This window comes from Erythranthe guttata, chromosome 14 (assembly GCF_056151865.1).
Source record: "Erythranthe guttata isolate IM_541 chromosome 14, IM_541, whole genome shotgun sequence".
NCBI classification, from domain to species: Eukaryota; Viridiplantae; Streptophyta; class Magnoliopsida; order Lamiales; family Phrymaceae; genus Erythranthe; species Erythranthe guttata.
The window spans coordinates 2,735,030-2,756,194 of record NC_142546.1 but is presented as its reverse complement, the minus strand read 5'-3'; the positions used below and the strand labels follow the sequence as shown (position 1 = coordinate 2,756,194).

The window sequence follows — 21,165 nt, the reverse complement described above, 5'->3', positions numbered from 1 at the left end:
CGGACTTGAATCTCAAAAGGGATTTTACTGGAAGATTGCACAAAATTTCTTCGATTATTTCTTCGGGAAGATCCGTTGAAATTAACCCTAACTCCTAAACAAGAGTTGATAAATACACACGCATATATGTATAATATACACAAAAATTTGTCAAATAATTAGAATCAAACTAGGGCTCTCTTTCATTATCATCAATCAATCAGTTCCAAATCAAAATAGGATTCTCTATCCTTATCCAATACTAAGAAAAATCAATATTTGATATTATTTAAATGGTAGAGTATATATATACAAAATATATTTTTAAAGCATAGTTAACAGTATGCATTATAACAAAATCTCCTACATATATATTTATCTAATCTTTGGTCACTCATAATCTAAATTAGGTATGCCACGAAACTCGCCGGTTCACTACGATACAACGGGGGCAATTGTCTGACAAAGAACTTTGTGATTCAATCATCCGACAACACACCATGGTCCATCTCCGATCGGGTAGGGATGCAAATACACAGAGAATTGAACAAAAACTCGAAAGCATAAAAAATGCAATAGCATCTCTCGGCGCCGAATTAAGGGCGAACATAACAAGATTTCACAACATTGAAAATGCAATAGCATCTCTTGGCGCCGAATTAAGGGCGGAATGGTATAATTTTACAATATTAACCTTCAAATCATTGAACATATAAGTTTATTTACAAACAAAATAATGAATACTATTTACTTAATAACAAAATTATAACTATATGTAACCCATAAAAACGTAATTATAACAATAAACCTAGTAATTATTATATTATTAATTTAGTGAAAATAAGTGCGTATAAAGTAAATTTACTTCTAAAACCTTTCACTATAAATATCAAACATAAAGTGGTAAATTACATTAAGAGTTGAACCAATACATACAATTAAATATAGTATATTTAAAAGGGGAAAAAAGTAAACGGCAGGACCAATCACCCATGCCGCAGGAGAGCTAAATATTGTAATATCATTTTTTTGTGGGGATAAATTAGCATAGTAACCATTCAGCATAACCTCTGGATGAATAAGTTGTGTATTTTGATCTGAATCGGTAAGCACCTAATGACTTGGTTTAGATGTCTAAAACAAACACTCTAAATGAAGGAACCACTGACCGAATCAGAAATTGGTGTCACTTGGCGGTCATTCAGAGGTATCAAACATGCCCTTAGAGGGGCACTTATGTTTTTTCACACAAAATTTAGCACAAGCAGTCGCATTGGTAACGCGTGAATAACACGAACGAGATAAATGGAGGTGTATGACTTTGACTACTAATCATAGGGATTTTTTTTGTCACTTAATTTTACAACAAAGGGGGTGTTGACCTTTAGGAATATCACAGGGGGTGTTTTTGCATTTAACTCATTAATAATTATGTAGGTGCTGGTGGAGAAGATATGTTTATTAATTAATTAATTATTTATTTATTTATTTGGATGAAAAATGAAACTTGGCCAATCATATCTTTTAGGATAAATTAAAATCACCCCTGAGGTAAGATCAATTTACGAAAAACTCCTTTTTGTTTGGATAATTAAATCCACCCCTTTAACTATAAGTTTTCTTACACGTTCACCCTTGCGTTTTAAATTTAGTGCAATGTTGTAGCAAGATAATCATAAGATGTGTTTTTTGACTTGTATATATCCGATTGTGGTGAATAAAAAACTGTACTTTTGCACAAAACGAGTACAAACTAGAGAACATTCCACATAATTTAGATGATTATGTTGAATTTGACACCATAAGGGTGGAGAGGTTAGAAGATTCATAGTTGAGGGCGGTAGATGTAATTATCCAAACATGATGGGTTTTTTTCTTCATAATTTGACCATAGCTTAAGGGGTGGTTGTAATTTACCCTATCTTTTACCTGAAAATCCCGGGGCTTGAGCCCCCGTGAGACCCTCTGACGCTCATGTTAATTGGGAAAATAGTTCAAAAAAGAATACAATGAAATAGAGAAGAAGACGATGCAAGATCTGTGATTTGATCGTGTGATTTAGTGTGCGTAGGAGTGTGTATTGTCTGTAAATAAAACATACCTTTTATGATGGAGAATATGGTGTATTTATTAGTTAGAGGTTATTGCAAATACTACCCCTGTGTTATCTCTAATTGGCAAATACCCTCCTACGAAAAAAAAACTCACCAACACCACCTTGTGTTAACATTTTCGAAGCACACTGCATCATTTGTGATTTTAGGCTTTGACTGAAGGTAAAACGACAAAAATGGCCTAATGGGTTTTTCAGCAATTAATAAAACATATTATAATTTTATAGATATTATATTTTTTTTTATTTTATAAATATTAAAAATAAAAAAAAATATATTAGAACCAGAATAAAATATATACCGTAACATTAATTTTTTTTATATGTTTTCTATTTTTTTTTCTTATGACATAAAGAAAGCAAAGAAAAAATAAAAAAAAAAGCCTTCTTCTTCCCCACCCAACTCACAGCACACACATCCACCATTTCTCAACCCGGCCGCCGGTTCTGCTCCGCCGCTGCTCACCACCATCTCACCTCCTTCACCACCACCACCATTTTCTCTAGATCCGCCGCCCACCAATAAATTTTAGTTTATTGAAACTTTAGTTTCTACCTATAAACTTTACGCGGGCCTCAAACCTTTCCCAATCTCCTATTGTGACGGCGGTGGTGGCGATAAGGAAGAGCAAGAGAAGAGAAGAGAAGAAAATGACGCAATTTTTGGACCTAGCAGGTTTGGCCGTTATCAATGTCGCCGCCGTCGAGAGAAAACGCTTGGAGATGTTAGATAGGCCATTGATATAATTGGGGCTGGGTTGTACGGATTCGAGTTTGGTATGAAGATTGTAGAAGATGAGGTGTGATGGTGCTGACCTGCTTCTTCTCTTTCTCGTAGGGTTGGGGTTGGGGGTTGGGGGTTGGGGGTTGGGGTTTGGTGTTGGTGAGCTTTTTTTTCACAGGGGGATATTTGCCAATTAGAGATAATACAGGGGTGGTATTTGCAATTAGCTCTTATTAGTTATATCTATTCTTGAGGTTTTGATTTAATTTTGAGCCCATTAAATATGATAAAATTGGATAATAAAATCCAATCTAAAATATTTAGACTAGCCCAAGAAAATAACAAATTGACCCCATCAGTGTCGATATTAAATGAAAATGGCCGGCCTGTAATTTTCAAATATAAAACTAGTTAACAAATTGGGGTTTTCGATAAAACCCCAATTTTACTTTTATCTTAGGTCTTTCGCCATGGCAGAATTGTTTGAAGAAGAAGTTGGTTTCGGTTTAGAGTGGCCCGGCGAAGGTGATATAATTCACCGCGTCGATGTTGGATCACTCGATGCTTTAGCCGTCGGTGCTATACCGACTGTCGAACAGGTTGTTTTTTTTTTTTTTTTTTTTTTTTTTTATTGTTGTGATAAAATGGTGAACAGTGACGAGTTAGATCTAGGGATGATTCTAAACCTTCATCCTGTTCTTTTTTATCCATTTTAATGCTTTACTTTTCAATTTTCTTCAATTTTAGGGTTTGAGGGAAAAACAATATTGTAGGAAGAGAAATTATCTTATATTTTTCTGGAGAAAGAGGTTAAGGATGTTTAGTTAAAAGTCAAAATTATCCTATAATTTGTGTGCATTTATCATTTCAGTTTATTTTTTCAATTATTTTATATATATATATATATATATATAGATTTTTGATGTATCTAATGTTTGATCACTCATAATCTAAATCAGGTATGCCACGAGACTCGCCGGTTCAGTATGATACAACGGGCGAGTGGGGGGCAATTGTCTGACCAAGAATATTGTGATTCCATAATCCGACAACACACCATGGTCCATCTCCGATCGGGTAGAGATGCGAATACACAGGGAATCGAACAAAAACTCGAAAGAATCGAAAATGCAATAGCATCTCTCAGCGCCGAAGTAAAGGCGAACGGGCCAAGATTTCACAAAATCGAAAATGCAATAGAATCTCTCGGTGCCGAAGTAAAGGCGAACGGGCCAAGATTTCACAAAATCGAAAATGCAATAGAATCTCTCGATGCCGAAGTAAAGGCGAACGGGCCAAGATTTCACAAAATCGACAATGCAATAGAATCTCTCGGTGCCGAAGTAAAGGCGAACGGGCCAAGATTTCAAAACATCGAAAATGCAATAGCATCTCTCGGCGCCGACTTAAGGGCAAACGGGGCGAGATTTCACAACGACCGCCTTCGCAATAGTCAGAATTGGACTGCCGGCGACTACGCCGTGGTGGTGAAGTACAGAGCCGGACACCCGTATCCCCACTGCCCACGCTGCCCGGATGTTCAATTTAATCAGAGCTATCCCATCAATTCTGCACCGCCTGCGAATTTATTGCCCAAGAACTACAATATGTTCATTGAATGGCAGCGTATGAGTCCAATATACATGAGGGAGAAGTTAGAAGGACTTCACTGGTTCTATAACGACAGTAGGTTCGAGGTGCCGATGAATGCAACTGCACAAATGTGCATTGATGCATTTGCCAAGCTGGATGAGTTTCTTCGCTATCCCGGATACTGTAAGTGTTTGATCTTTTCTTGTTTTGCTTTTCTTGCTGTTCCTATTTGTAATTATTAATTCTTGAATACTTGTTGCCTTTTTTTTTTCTTTTTTTTTTGTTTGCAGGACCTGTTCTCCTTACAGCTCTCCTTACAACTGATCTGACCTAAGTGATTGATATTAGCAGGATTTCTGACCTAAGTGATTGATATTAGCAGGATTTTCACTTCTAATTTTCGTATTTTGTACTTCGGATTCTAATCTTTATTTTCAAATTGTCTTTAGCAAATATTTGAGTGGGATAGATGGATGATATGTAATGGATGATATATATGAGTTTTATTTATGTAGTTTTTCGGGTAAAGAGCATAAAACCTTGTTCGTTAAGGAAAATTTGCGCCGCTTATTTTTTTCCTTGCCTAGAATCCTCTTGTGTTTCATTTTACTTTGCACGAAATCCCCTTCCGTTAAAAGTTAACGCCGTTAATCGCCGTTAATTATAGAGGGGATTTTATGCAATTTTATAACATATGGGGATTTAGTGCATATTTTCTACAATACAAGGGGATTTTATGCAAAATTAATTTATTCATTTAAATTTCACATTATTTTCTTAAATTAAGTCGAATACATTTATTCAGTTATAATATGAAAAATAGAAATTTAATACGTATGGTGAATAATAAAAAAAATCAATTTTAAAAAAAAAAATTCAATTTAAAATTAAACAAAATAACAGAATCAAAACTTTAATAAACTTGTATGAAATATCGAAAGAAAAATAAAAGAAAAAAGAAAAATCATTTCAATTTCCGAGCTAGGAGTTAATATAGTATTTTCCTAGATGAGAAAATTGTAAATTTGGTCCTCTATGTTGGCCTATTCAGGAATTTAGTCCTCTAACTGGTCATGTTTCAGTTATATATGCAATAACTTTACAAATATAGAATTTTTAGTCCTATTTTACATGATTTTTAATTTTATAACGCGACCAATAAACTTGACGCATTTTACTTATATGATTTACTTATACGAACGCTTGGAAATTTATAAATACGACCTCTAATTTACTATAGGTAAAACTTTAATTATGTTAGACAACACATTTATAAATCAAATCAGATGAACATTTATAATTTTTAAGTGTCCATATAAATAAATTCCTGCGAGTTTGTTATGTACATCATTAAACGACGGCTAAAATTCAAAGTTTGAGTGAAATAGGACTAAAAATACTAAATTTGCATAGTTATTGCATGTAAAAGTGAAATATGACAACTTATAGGACTAAATATCTAAAGAGACCAACATATAGGACCAAAATTATAATTTTCCCTTTCCTGTATTATAACGAAAGCGAAAAGCAACAAAGATTTATTCATCAGATAACAAAACCTCAAACAGAGAAGAAGAAGCTTAAATCAGCAGAAAAATGGAGGTGGCGCTGCACCCAATGAGATTGAAGCAGCTCCTCCACTTCGCCGCATCTTCCAAACCTAACAAAAACCATTTTCTCTTTGGAAGATTCCGACCATCTTTCATCGTTCGTTGCTGCTCTTCTTCTTCTCCGTCTTCTACCACCGCCGCCGCCGCCACGACCGCCGTCCCCGGCGGCCGTAACCGCCGGCCCTCATCGTCAACAAATTCCACGTCCGACAGAGAGGCTGTTCGCGCAATCCGCATCAAAAAGGTCTAATCTTTAACGCGCTACAGACTAGTAATTTGGTTTAAATTCAGTGAGATTTTTTAATTAGGGTTGAAATTATAATTCGATTGATGCATATTATCTTTAATTATAATCTGTACATGAGTTCCAATTAATGAAGCTGTTTTGAACTTGAATCGAATTGTCCTTGGAAAACAAGAAACCGAAAAATTATTTCGAAATGTAATCGATTTTTGGGGATAACTGTAGGTGCGAGAGCTAAGGAGCAATGGCTTCGACCCCTATGCTTATAAGTGGGAACGAACTCATACGGCAAACGAGCTTCAGCATATTTATCAGAATTTAGGAAATGGTGAAGAGTCGACTAGTGAGAGCGATCATGTATCTATTGCTGGAAGAATCGTGGCTCGTAGGGCTTTTGGGAAGCTCGCCTTTTTAACTTTGAGGGATGACTCGGGTACGATCCAGGTACTGTCGGTTTCTTGATTGACTGAGTTGACTTTTCCGTGTTTCTCTGTCGTATATGTGTGCTTGTTGGTGTTGATAATGTCGGAAAAATCTTAGCTTATCTTTGCAATTTATTAAAGAAATTGAGTACGGTATCGAGGTAGCTATCCCGGATTTTAGCAATAGATGATACGAAAACCAACAATTTTCTACGATTTTTTTGTACACGATGCCTTTGCATTCTTCATTCGAAATATTAAGTTGCAGTTGAATAAAGATATTTCTTTTGGTTTTATAGCTGTACTGTGAGAAGGAAAGGCTATTAAGCGATCAATTTGATCATTTAAAGACGCTAGTCGACATAGGTGATATTTTGGGGGCAAAAGGCTCGATAAAGCGCACAGAAAAAGGTATATTCTTGTTCTACTTCATCTTATTTGATTTGTTTTCTCTTGCTTCGTCAAAGTGATTTCACGTTTTTTTTTTTTTTTGAAGGGGAATTATCTGTTTATTTGACTTCATTCTCAATCCTTACGAAATCTTTGCTTCCTCTACCCGATAAATATCACGGCCTGACAGATATAGATAAGCGTTACCGCCAAAGGTAAAAATCTCTTAATTTATTTTATTTCTACAAATGTATTTCTTTTTATTTATGCATACTCTTCATTTTTTTTAATTAGATATGTAGATATGATTGCGAATCCGGAGGTAGCCGACACATTTAGGAAACGAGCTAAGGTGATTCTTTTGTTACGCCTTTCGTTTCTTCGGTGATTATGCTAGCAAGGTGCTAAATTCTGCCTGTTTTCAGTAGATTATATCAGAAATACGAAAAACAGTAGAATCTGCCGGTTTTATCGAAGTCGAGACCCCAGTTCTTCAGGTATTTTACGTGCCTTTTACTATTATTTAGGTAATTATTATCGACAAAAGTATTATACGTAGATAAGAGAACAGAGTACAGCTCAGTTCCAATTGTCTTCCGTTTCTTTGTAAGTACGTAAATTTTTGTTTTATCTTCTATATAATAGGGTGCAGCTGGTGGAGCTGAAGCTAGGCCGTTTATTACGTACCATAACTCTCTCGGTCAAGATCTTTATCTTCGAATCGCAACTGAGCTACATTTGAAGAGAATGCTCGTGAGATTCTCGTTTTGTTAGCATTCTTAATAATTTACAATATTTTAATAATTTATATAATATTTTTTTATATATTTTTTATTTTCTTTATTATTAATGTTTTAATTGCTGATTGACAGGTTGGTGGATTTGAAAAAGTATACGAGATAGGCAGAATATTCAGAAACGAAGGCCTTTCAACTCGTCACAATCCTGAATTCACCACCATTGAGGTAAATCATACCTTTATTTTGCTCGATTTTTTTTTTTTATTTTGACAAAAAGAATGATGAGTATTTGATTATATTTTTTTGCATGATGATTAGATGTACGAAGCGTATTCAGACTACGAAAGTATGATGAATATGACAGAAGAGATTGTAACCCGTTGTGCTATTGCAGTTAATGGGAAACTTACCCTCGATTATCAGGTTACATTTATATATATATATATATATATATATATATATATATATATATATATAGACACACACACACTCTTTGCTGCTTCTTAACGAAGTCTCGTTTTTTTATTTTCTTCTGTTGATTTCTTTGCAGGGTGTGGAGATATGCTTAGAAAAACCGTGGAGGAGAGAGACAATGCACAATCTTGTGAAAGAAGCAACTGGGATTGATTTCAACGAGTTTGGAGACGATCTCACTACTGCAAAAGAAGTTGTTCTTCAAAAACTAGAAGTTGGTTGTGATCATCTAAATAAGAGTTCGATTCAATCGTGCTTGTCTATTGGTCGTATGCTTAATGAGGTTGAATTATAACTTATTCACATACTTAATTGAAAGAATAAAAAAAATCATGCTCTTGTTTTTTAATATTGATTTTTTGGAATGTCCAGGTTTTTGAATTAGCCGTAGAACCGCAACTATTGCAACCGACTTTTGTTTTGGACTATCCAATCGAAGTATCTCCGCTCGCCAAACCGCATAGAAGGTGTTGATACTTTTATAAAACCTATTTGTTTTTCCAATTGGATTCTTTTTAGTTTTATTTTTTATTTATTTATATATTATTATTATTATTATAATTTCGATGATCGTACTTTTTTCTTGTGATTTTTTCAGACATGCAGGCTTGACGGAGAGATTTGAGCTCTTCGTATGCGGTCGTGAGATGGCAAATGCTTTCTCGGAGTTGACCGATCCGTTGGACCAGGTAAGAATGCTTTCTTTAAAGCACGGAAATGTGGTTATTTTCTCTTTTCCAATTTTGCCCCTACATAATAATTGACGTTTTTACCAAATGGAGAGCTGTACCTATCGTACGAAACATTGTTATAGTGGATCCATTATAGCAAACTGCTTGATTATGTTAGCGTGCCATCATATACCTATTAAACGAAAAAAAAAAAATATATCGACCTTGAATATTAATGATAATAATAATATATATTCCGATAATTTGGTGTAATTAATAAAATATAGAGAGCACGCCTGGAAGAGCAAGTGAGGCAGCACAACAAGAAGAATGCAGCGAAAACAACATCGGAGAAAGTCGAAGATGAAGACGCGTATAATGTGACTCTTGACGAAGATTTCTTGACTGCTCTTGAATATGGAATGCCTCCTGCATCTGGAATGGTATATACATACATAGATACATACATACATACATACATACATATCCCTCTTTATTACTTTTACTGAGATATACGATAAATTCTTATTATATTCAAATTAAATTTAAAAAAATAATAATTAAAACTTGATAAATATTTCAATGTTGTAGGGGCTTGGAATCGACAGGCTCGTGATGCTGTTGACGAACTCGGCTAGTATACGTGATGTTATCGCATTCCCTGTTCTCAAGACTCAGCAGTGATAGGTGTTTCATTTGTGTTCCATTTTCTACATTAATCTTATTTTTTTAATTATTATTATTATTATTCTCATTTAAGGAGCATAATGAGCTATTTAAGTGTATTTTATTTATTTATTTTTTTTGACAACTTTTGTTCATTTGAATTTTGAAATCTTGGATCGTAAATGGAATCGATTACTGAAGTATTGGTTTCATGTCAGTTTAAAGTAATTGATGTGTATTTAAATCGGGTAAGTTACGGCCACCTCCGAGATGATGTCAAATTACGAAAATTCTCCTCATGTTTGGGTAATTACAATTATCCCTCAACTATGAATGTTTTTACATGTTCACCCTTATCGTGTCAAATTCAATAGATACTTCTAGATTCCGTGGAATATTCTCTAGTATGTACTCGTTTTATGCAAAAAGACAGTTTTTGATGCACCGCAGGTTGATATTTATAAGTTAAGAGACACATCTTATGATCATCTTATTTCAAAATGTGGAGTTCGAATGACACAAAATAAGTTTAAATTGGAAAATATACACATAATTTTGGAAGATTTCACTACATTTGACATCGCAAAGATAAACGTGTAAGAAGGTTTATAGTTGAGGACGATAATGTTAATTTTATTGACTGAAGAAGAGGTTTTTTTTTTCTTCATAATTTAACATTACTTCAAATGTGACCGTAATTTACCCATTTAAATTTGAATGGTGCTATATTTCCACACAAGAAACTCTCAATTCATCACCATATTTACTCCACCACCATCATTCTTTAAATTCAAAATACTTAATTTATTTATCACCCTTAGTTCCCTAGTTTACCCATTTGTATACACTGGGGTAACGAAGGAGTCGGCAACTAACCATATAAATAAAAATTACAATTCATGCCCGCATGGGTAGTAGCTCAACTGGTTCCGATCAACATCTTGAAATCGCACAACAATTTTCTATAATTAAAAGAGTACAAAATACTCATAAACTAGAAAACATATTTCTTAAATTAAAAGGAAAAAGAAAAAGAAAAACTAAAGCTAATGATTCTATATATATAAAGTACCACTGAAATGAGGTGAGTTACTCATCCCCGAACGGCGAAACTAAGCTTTCGACGTAGATATTGGCATCGAAGTTCTGAACACTAGAATCGTCGGTAAAAACATCGTCAACTCGAAACGTATGCAACAAATTACCCCCATTACAAAAAACCACATCCAATCCGCGAGACTTCGGGTTGGCCACTACGATATCTCCATTCTCGATCATCAACCACAACGGGCACAAGAATATTCCGCGCACCATCCCATCACAATTAGTTGTCAAAAACCGCACCCAAGATTCCGTCTCGCCGTACTTTGTCATAACCCAAACATTCACCCTGTAATTTTCATTAAGATTAGTCAAACTTAGATACCCTCCCAATTCATGCAACCGTGGTCGATAGTGCGCATGATTCGAAAAGTACTCGGGCCGGCCCACGATCCCATATTTCTCCTCCGACAAATCAAGAGAAACAATTTCCCAACAAACACACTCTTTCGGATCCGTCAGCCAATGCAGCTTTCCGTTCACACACTTGCCGTGCATAAACTTGCCGCAACTGAAAAACCTAAGCCTCCTAAATCTAGCCATGTCGAAATCCTCGATTTTCTTCCAAGAACCGGTCCTCGAACTATAAATCTCGGTGGCGGTCCTGCGCGGCTTTTCTTTATATGTGAAGAAAACGCACGCGATTTTATATTCGTCGGCGATTTCGTCGTGCCCGAATCCGTACGCGAAAGCTCCCCGATGGATATCCCATAAGTCGTCGCTAAATGCGTGACATGCGGGCGGATCAATTCTCTTGGCTCGTCGTGTCGTAGGGTTCCATACGAATAAATTTGCCCTGTCTACCGAGATGAGTACTAGCCCGTTACACGATCCCAATATCTCGAGTATATAACTATCACTAGGGTAGTATTGCACATAACTATTGTAATCGTAAACATCAAAATTATCGGTGGCTGGATTGAAATATTTCCGACGGAGAATATTATTACAGCCGTAGCGGATATGGTTCATTAATGGAGGACGATCGAAACTTGCGATGGTCGAATTATCGAGTGAAGAAAGGAGAGAGCACGACTTGAAACCGCGATCGATGAGGTAAGCGAAACTGCGGTCGATGACGTCGGTGTTTAAGATGATGAGCTTTTGATGGCTCAAATTTGTTCTCGATTTCTTGAGGTGGTGTTCGGTGAATTGTTTGCTGGAGATTAAAAAACGCCATCGTTTCGAGACGCACTTGAATCTCAATAGGGATTTCACCGGCAAATTGGACAATATTTCTTCGATTATTTCGTCGGGAAGATGGTGCAATATTGTGCTCGTAGACCCCATTATTCTCGGTTTGCTTAGGCTTACGAGATTCTACAGCTGGTGAAATATATGGTTTTAAAACGTGTGTATATATATATATATATATATATATATATATATATATATATATATATATATATATATATATATATATATATATATATATATATATAACATGATTAACTTGTTTGTAGAATTGCACCATTAATACGGAGTAATTGTGGAAGCAAATCAAATTAGGATTCTCTTTCATCAAACAATTCGAATTAAATCAGGATGCTCTTTCCTTAGCCAATTTTAATTAATAAGCAAAATCTATTAACATAAATATTTTTTTTTTGGTAAACATTTAGCCCTAATTCCTTCAACATACTCAATTCAAAATTGATCAATGATGAACTTAGACTTACAATTAGGGGTTTCAAATTGTTTTTTTTTTCTTTTAATATATTACCATATTTGTTTTTAAAATTATCTATTTTTTGCAATAACACGACATATTTAATCTTTTTATAAATTTCTAAATTCAACAATTAAATAAAAAATTTAAAGATTAGATAATTATGTTAATTTTCAAACTATTATTATGGTGGGCTATAATTAAATTCTTACATCGAAATGCGATTCAAAATAGGATATCAATAATTATTGTATATATATATATTTTTTTTACTTCAATCCATGAACGTTTATTACTAATTTTTTTAAGGGTAAATTACAAACACCCCCCTGAGGTATGGTCAAATTACAAAAAACCCCCTCTTGTTTGGATAATTACATCTACCCCTCAACTATGATTTTTTCTTAGACCTCCACCTTTATGGTGCCAAATTCAACATAGTCATCTAGATTCCGTGAAATGTGCTCTAGTTTATACTCGTTTTGTGGAAAAAATACAGTTTCCGATGCACCACAAACTGATATATACAAGCTTTAAATCACATATTATGATCATCTTGCTTCATAATGTAGAGTTTGAATGGGATAAAACGGGTACAAAAGTGATAATATTCCACATAATCTCGAAGATTCCACTAAATTTGAGGAGTTGAGGGGGTGGTTGTAATTATCCAAACAAGAGGGGTGTTTTTGTAATTCGACCATACCTCATGGGGGTATTTGTAATTTACCCTTTTTTTAATATGTGCACAGCAAACGAGACAAAGCGAATATTTAATAGAAGTACTCGTCAAAAAAAAAAAAAGAATATTTAATTTAAGTTATTGAATACCATGGGGGCTTAAACGAGATATAATTGTTTTCACGTAGTTTTTATTTTACACATACCTCCTATATATCTTTTCTAATTACACTTACACCCCTCAAATTTTAAATATTAAATAGATCACAAATATATGCTCGATCAGAGGTAGTGATGTTACACTAGGTTATTTACACCGGATGACTGTTAATTGTAAATGGAATTAATAACGACCCACTGAGCATACATACATATGGTTAATTGTGTGATTATGTGCAAATGTACACGTAATAGCACTAAAGGAGAAAATATATAGCAATGGTTTAAGCTATGAAGTGTGAGTGTGTGTGTGTATATATATACTATATTGCCTGTAATATATTCATAGACAAGAACATTATATATAAATTCGCTTCTAATAAACCCCCAAAATTCTTGAAATCAAAACAATGTCTATAAAAAGATGACAAAATATTCATAAATTAGAAACATGTTATTTTGAAAATTAAAAAGATTTAAATCACATAACATATACGACACTAGATCGATCATTGTTGATCCCCAAACGGTGAAACTAAGCTTTCGACAAAGATTTTGGCTTGAAACTCAACATCGAGGCAACTCGAATCGTCAACCGTACGAACTCGAGACGTATGCACCACATTACTTCCATTATAAACAACCACGTCCAATCCATACGACACTGCAAAAGTCACTACGATATCTCCATTCTCGATTCTCGTCAACCACAACGGGCACACAGTATTTCCACGATGGCCGTATAACATCATATCATGACAAAGTTTCCAAACCCTAGTCCAAGAATATTCCGTCTCGCCGCACTTTTTCGTCATAACCCAAACATCCATATCCAAATTCCGGTCAAAACTAGTCAAAGTTAGACAACCTCCCAAATCGTGCAACCGTGGTCGATAATGAGTACGGCTCTGCGGTGGGGCCACCGTTTCGTATTTCTCCTCCGCCAAATCAAGAGAAACAATATCCCAACGACCGCGTTTATTCTTATCCTCCTCCGTCATCCAATGCAGCTTTCCGTTCACAAACGTGCCGCAAATATCCAACCTAAAAAAGCCCTTTTCGAAACTCTCGACTCTCTTCCAAGAATTAGCTCTCCTACTGTAAATCATCGTGGTGGTGGTATTGTGCGGCTTTTCATACTCGACGAAAAAACAGACGACCTTGTAGTCCTCGGTGGATTCATCGTACCCTAATCCGTACACGAAAGATCCGCCATCTATAAAGTCATCGCTATAAAAATAACGACTGCGGTTCTCGGGCGGGGAAATATTCTTGGCTTGTCTCGTTGTAGGGTTCCATAAAATCAAATTCCTCACGTCAACCGAGACGAGTATCAACCCGTTGCACGATCCCAACACCTCGAGTAAAAAATCGCAGCGAGGGTAGTTGCTAAACCTCCTTCTCGTTTTTCTCGCTGACGTCATCATCGGCGCCGCCATCATCGGATAATGAGTGGTCGGATTGTACAGCCGGCGGAGGTTATAGTGCTCGTCTCTTTCATCGGAAAAACTGGTGATACTACTACTACTACTCATGGGGATGCGATCGGCTGTGCGCAGGTCCATCCGATGATGATCGAAACTTGCGACGTTCGAATTCTCGATTAGGGTTTGGAGAGAGCATGACCGGAAACTGCGGTTGATGACGTCACTGTTCAAGATGATGAGCCTTTGACGGCTCAAATTTGTTCTTGATTTCTTGAGGTGGTGTTCGGCGAATTTTTTGCTGGAGATTAAAAAACGCCATCGTTTCGAAACGCACTTGAATCTGAACAGGGATTTAACCGGAAGTTTGTACAGGATTTCTTCGATTATTTCTTGGGGAAGATGGTCCAGGGTTTTTGATCTCTTCTCCTCCGTTGCCATTCTTGATTGCTTATTAATTACTAATTAGCTAGAGATTTATTAACCCTAGATGAGTAAGAATCGTTTATTATTAGGATTCAAACAAATTAGGGTTAATACACCAAACAATTCAAAAAGGGCAAATTACGGTTGCACTTCCCCTTATTTAAGATTAAATTACGAAAAAACCCTGTTGTTTGGGTAATTACAACCACCTCTTTTAACTGCGTGTTATCTATACGTGTAATTTTTACGCTGTTAAATTTACCTACTGAATAAGTGATTTTTCTTTTCGGTAAAATATGAAGGGATGGTTGTAATTACCCAAATATAAAGATTTTTTTTTTTTTTTTTTTAATTTAAACATAATTCAGGGTGTCCTTAATTTGCCTCAATTCAAAATCAGATTAGAGTCTCTATCCTTATCCAATAGAATCATTCTATAAACTCAAACTTATACGATAACTACCAATTTCAAGCTAACCTTTTGTTTTTGGAAAAAGAAAAAAATGAAAAATATACTAAAATTCTTTATTTTAAATTTTCATATGTAAAATAATTTAAAAATCGCATTTCTTCCATTTCAACTTTCAAGTACGTATACTTTTTCTTTTTTTTTTTTTTTTTTTTTTTTGCCATATTGCATAATATTTATTTTGATTTTGATATCTAAACAATGAACCTATTGAATCATGAATAAGGGTGTAAACAATCGAGTCAATTCGAACGCATGGTTGTTCAATTTTTTTTTTTTTTTTATTATAAGAGAATAGTAGTACTATTATTATTATTGGCGGCGAATTAAGTTTTTGTTCGTGGCCAAACAGTGAAACTAAGCTTTCAACATACATTTTGGCGTCAAAGCCAACATTGAAATAACTAGGATGGTCCCCCTACGAACTCGGGACGTATGCAACACATTACTTCCATTATAAACAACCACATCGAATCCGTAAGACACCGGGAAAAGACACTATGATATTATCTCCAATCTCGGTTCTCGTCAACCATAACGGGCACGCGAGTCCACGTTTACCAATCCACATCATCATATTTCATTTTGTTGCAAATAATTTCTCACATTATAAAGTGTAAAATCGTTTGCAAAAAATGCAATAACTATGATGAATGCAAAAGTTGCAAACGAAACTTTGTCACTAGTTGAAGGGAATAATTAAAACACAATAATTAATCAATAATAATCCTAGTTGAAGAGACCGAAATATTCATAAATTAAATTAGCAAACATGTTCCCTTATAAAAAGGATTAAAGTTGCACAACATATATATATATATATATATATATATATATATATATATATATATATATATATATATATATATATATATGTACTAGCTAGTAAGTATTAATTATCCTTGGCCTGGTGGGAGAGTTGTTGTTCATCATCGCCGCCGCCCCCACCGCCGAACGGTGAAACTAAGGTTTCGACGTAGACATTGGCCTCAAAGTCATCATTCATATGAGTAGGATCGACGATATCAACTCGAGACATGTGCAACGCACGACTACTTCCTCCTTTACAAAAAACCACACGCATTCCAGATAGCACCGGAAAAGACACTACGATATCTCCTCCATTCTCGACGGTGGTCAACCATAACGGGCACGGGTATCCAGCAATAACACCGAGCGACTTCTCGAGAGGACGACAACATGTCCAAAACTTAACCCAAGATTCCGTCTCGCCGTACTTTGTCATAACCCAAACATCCATACAATGTTTCTCGTTTAAACAAGTCAAACTAAGGTAGCCTCCCAATTCATGCAACCGCGGTCGGTAATGAGTATGACTCAAAAGGTACTGCGGCCGGCCCACAATTTCGTATTTCTCCTCCGCCAAATCAAAAGCGACGATCTCCCAATTATCTCCGTATCCGCCCTCGTTGTACGGAGACAACGTAAGCCAATGCAGCTTTCCGTTCACAAACTTGCCCTTTGTAAGCATGCCGAAACCATAAGCGCGCCCAATTAGTAGGCCCTTTTCGAGATTCTCGATTTTCTTCCAAGTATTAGTCCTCCAACTGTAAATCTCCGTGGTGGTCCAACGTGGCTCCTCTCGACGCAGGATGAATACGCATACAATCTTGTAGTCGTCGGTGGAGTCATCGTAACCGAACCCGTGTAAGAAATATCCGGACCAGAAGTCCCATGCATCGGTAAGACCGTAAGATTCGGGTGGGGCGATTTTCTTGACTTGTCTTGTTGTAGGGTTCCACAAGAATAAATCCCCCTTGTCCACGGAGACGACTATTAGGCCGTTGCACGATCCCAATATCCCAAATAGAAAACTACCACGAGGGTAATATCGTCCATAATCTTTATCTTCGCCACCGTCTGACATCATCGTCGTCATGCAGTAATGAGTGGCTGGATAGAAATACCTACGGGAATTATTGTATTCTGCATCGTCGTAAGGGGACATTATTAAGGGAACGAAATCGTCCAGCGGGTGGTGATCGAAACTCGTGATGTTCGAATTCTCGTGTAGAGATTGGAGAGAACACGACCTGAAACTGCGGTTGGGGAGATCGGGGTGTAGGACGACGAGCTTGCGGTGATCGAGGCTCGACGAGTTCTTCGCCAGGTGACGTTCGACAAAATGTTTGCTGGAGATTAATGAACGCCATTTTTTCTATCACGGTGATGCATGGTTTTCGATATCTTGTCGACACTCGATTGCTTAGAGCTCATGGATCCCATTATTCTTGATTGCTTAAAGATTTAACCTTTATGCTTTATTTTACATATACATACATATATTTATAGACTAGATAGATTACAATTTACAACCATTAACTTCCATAATTGCACCATTAATCTATATATAATATAAAAAGAGAATCTATGCCCTCAATGATTGACATGTGGCAAATGATGATGTCATTTATCAAAATTGCTTAGTTGGAGTTCAATTGATGAGGTGGATTCTTCAATTGGTGAGTTGTAAATTTTATTTTGGTATGTATTTAAGTTATTTCCTATTTAACATTTATACACTCATTTTAACAATTACCACGTGTATATATATTATTTCCAAAATTAATATTTTATAAATTCGAAATAAAAAAAATCTTATTTACATTTCCAGTATTTGAAAATATATTTATTGGTTGTCTTTTTAAAAAAAATCAGTACATTCAATTTTTTTACGAATATTCAAATAATTTTTAGAAAAAAAAAAATATTTTTTTAATATTCAAATATTAGAATAAAGGAATACAATTTTTTTTTTCAATATTCTGGAATATTCGAATATCCATTCAATAAAAAAAATATTAAAATAATATATTAATATTGTTTAATAATGCATTAAAATATTCGATTTCAAATTAACATATTAATAATATATTATGAAATTTATAATTTTATTATTAAAATACAAAGAAAAATGACCAAATAAAAAACGTGTATGTTTTATTTATTTTAATTTTTTCTAAAATCAGAATATACATTTTATGATATGAAATTTGATTTCTTACCTATTTAAGATCATTATATTTAATGATATTGTTAGTTTAATGAAAACATTCAATAACCATAAATATTGTTTAATATTTTAAAATTAATTCCTAATCAATAGAAATCAAATCATCCGAATTGAATTGATGATTTCTTACCTTTTCTTTTTCCCATCTATAATCATGTTTGAAATTTGAATTCAAAAAATTTCCTAATTACTATATAGTTATCAAAACTATATAAACCCCTATCTATTTATTTCACCCTACACTATTCTTCATCACCCATTCCATTCGAGTTGTTTTTGTTTTTCGTTTTTCGTTTTCTCTTTTTGGTTTTTTTTTTTTGTAATTTTTTTTCAATTGATTTCATGCATTTATCGTATTATAATTTAATTTAGATGGTTTAAATCCGTTTAATATTTTTATTTAACAACATAACTATGCTAATACTTTTTTCTTTATGTATTTCTTGCAGATGTTGTTTACGAATCCAACTTATGTCCTATGTGCTACATTGTTTCGGTTTGCATATAATTTTTGTAATTTCATTTATTAATTTTTTTATGTAAAAGTTTGTATTTAGTTTTTTAATTTAATTGACTTATATATTTATCATTATCCAAAAATCGATTATTGTTTTGTCAAACAGAAATGAAAGAAATCGACATTGAATCATTTATTACATGTGGAAACGTGGAAATCAAAGAGTTTTTTTTATTTTTCTTTGATTTTGAAAAGAGGATTGGACAATATTGTTGTATGTACAAGTTTCACCACAATTGACATATATCATCTTTTGAATGTTTTTTTTTTTAAATAATAAAGACAAACATTTTTTGTACTTTTGCTTCATTAGTGCAATTTTGAAGTTTTATTTTATATTCTTATAGTTTACATATTTTACATTCATTATAATTTTCTATTTTATGTTTCAATCTTAATTTTTTTGAATAAATTACTACATTAACATTAAGAATATTCAAATATATTCGTTTGAACGTCCATTTTTTATGAATATTCAAATAAATTTTAGGAATTTTTTTCATTGTAATAATCGACTAATTTTAATAATTAAATATGTACATATTTTTTTAATTTTCGTAATTATAGAATAACGGGATATGCATTCAATAAATTATATATTTTTTAAAATACAACATATAAATATTTTATTATTTCATTATTTCATTTCGTAAAATATAATCATATATTAATAAAATTCAATAATGTACAATAAAAAATATTCTTTTTTTTTCTGAAAAATATATAATATTATTTTTTGTAATAGATAAAATTTCCATATGAGTATTACTTTCTCTTTCAAAAAACAAAACAATAATATTATATATATATATATATATATATATATATATATATATATATATATATATATATATATATATATATATATATATATATATATATATATATATATATATATATATATATATATATATATATATATATATATATATATATTCAATTATCTCTATTTTAAGATATGATTCATTCAAATTAACTTTATTTTTTAATTTTTGTTCAAGATTATCTGTATATATCAAATCATGACAATTTTTACATTTTTTCATAATTATATTTTTTCCCATATTATATGCATCATAAAATAGGATAAATTATGTCTTTTATTGTGGCTTAAATTCTCTCGGATTAGGTGGTTCAATTAGTTGTCAATCAAAATTAATTATTTTCAAATTAACTTAATACATATTTATTAATTGCCATGATTAACTATTTCCAAATCAATTCAAATCAAATCATTTCATTATATAATCAATGATTTCAAAATTTTAGATTGTCACTCATTTTAGAATTCAAATTTTGAAAATTTAAAATATTTTCATAATTACGTAATAATCCATGCTATATAATTTCCCACAACAATGTGATTGCCCTTGATCCAACTACTTCATATGATGATCTACATCATATTATCATATGTAATTGTCTTCTAGTGTTAATAATTATATGTAATTTTCAGCACTCGAACCTCCACCTTCTTTTTTTCCATTTTTTTTCCTCAACACGCACTCGATCCAAATACAAATCATTAATATTCCTCACGTTTCTTTTAAATTTTAATGTTTTTTTTTTATTGAAATGAGATTTATAGTTGTAGGATCCAATATTTTATAAAATTAGATCCAGTTTCAAGCTTAATTTAAATAAAATATTAAAATATCAAGTAAAACCTTTTTTTGTACGCATTTTTCAACTCCTGGCACTACGCATGTTTCATCGCTATAAATTTTTATTAGTTGGATACATATCCCCTAATTTTATGCAATTCGTTTTTATATATGAAATTAATTACTAAAATTTTGGATAGCTTTATGACCTAATTTTAATTACTCCTCATAATCTTCATTCAAATTACTTCCATCAAACTAAATCAATAATGTTTTCAACTATATTTTTTTATAGTTTCTTAGATTATTCCAAAATCTAAAGGGGTAGAAAAATCTATTATTGGTAATAATTGGTAGATGGTTTATTATTGTTTTTGTAATGATTTTTTGTTTAATAATTTCCATATAATTACTTTTTATTTACCCTTCATTTTCGGTCATAATTATATTAGTAT

The 21,165-nt window shown here is 33.3% G+C and overlaps 5 protein-coding genes across 6 annotated transcripts; 2 read left to right on the top strand and 3 right to left on the bottom strand.

Moving 5' to 3' along the window:
• Positions 1-2,417: 2,417 nt before the first annotated feature.
• Positions 2,418-4,966, top strand: LOC105964252 (uncharacterized). 2 transcript variants are annotated; one of them, XM_012988774.2, is made up of 3 exons: positions 2,418-3,415; positions 3,776-4,592; positions 4,700-4,966. In XM_012988774.2, coding segments are annotated over exons 1-3 (948 nt in total). In that variant the 5' UTR covers positions 2,418-3,286; the 3' UTR covers positions 4,702-4,966. The 2 variants fall into 2 exon arrangements, with proteins under 2 accessions (XP_012844228.1, XP_012844231.1); XM_012988777.2 differs by lacking the exon at positions 2,418-3,415 and adding an exon at positions 3,450-3,625.
• A 920-nt stretch (positions 4,967-5,886) lies between these two features.
• OVA5 (Lysyl-tRNA synthetase, class II) lies at positions 5,887-9,838 on the top strand. The gene is made up of 14 exons (XM_012988773.2): positions 5,887-6,263; positions 6,489-6,707; positions 6,985-7,096; positions 7,182-7,290; positions 7,370-7,427; positions 7,504-7,572; positions 7,721-7,828; positions 7,948-8,040; positions 8,134-8,238; positions 8,366-8,572; positions 8,662-8,756; positions 8,888-8,978; positions 9,248-9,403; positions 9,552-9,838. Exons 1-14 carry the CDS (start codon positions 6,006-6,008, stop codon positions 9,642-9,644), a joined length of 1,773 nt encoding a protein of 590 aa, XP_012844227.1. The 5' UTR covers positions 5,887-6,005; the 3' UTR covers positions 9,645-9,838.
• Positions 9,839-10,715: 877 nt separating this feature from the next.
• On the bottom strand, positions 10,716-12,017 carry LOC105964291 (F-box/kelch-repeat protein At3g23880). The gene has a single exon (XM_012988818.2). It carries the CDS (start codon positions 12,015-12,017, stop codon positions 10,716-10,718), a length of 1,302 nt encoding a protein of 433 aa, XP_012844272.2.
• Positions 12,018-13,596: 1,579 nt separating this feature from the next.
• LOC105964290 (F-box/kelch-repeat protein At3g23880) lies at positions 13,597-15,144 on the bottom strand. Its single transcript, XM_012988816.2, has one exon. It carries the CDS (start codon positions 15,099-15,101, stop codon positions 13,746-13,748), a length of 1,356 nt encoding a protein of 451 aa, XP_012844270.2. The 5' UTR covers positions 15,102-15,144; the 3' UTR covers positions 13,597-13,745.
• A 1,303-nt stretch (positions 15,145-16,447) lies between these two features.
• Positions 16,448-17,524, bottom strand: LOC105964278 (F-box/kelch-repeat protein At3g23880). Its single transcript, XM_012988804.2, has one exon. The coding sequence runs from the start codon at positions 17,522-17,524 to the stop codon at positions 16,448-16,450; it is 1,077 nt and encodes a 358-aa protein (XP_012844258.2).
• Between the last annotated feature and the right edge of the window lie 3,641 nt (positions 17,525-21,165).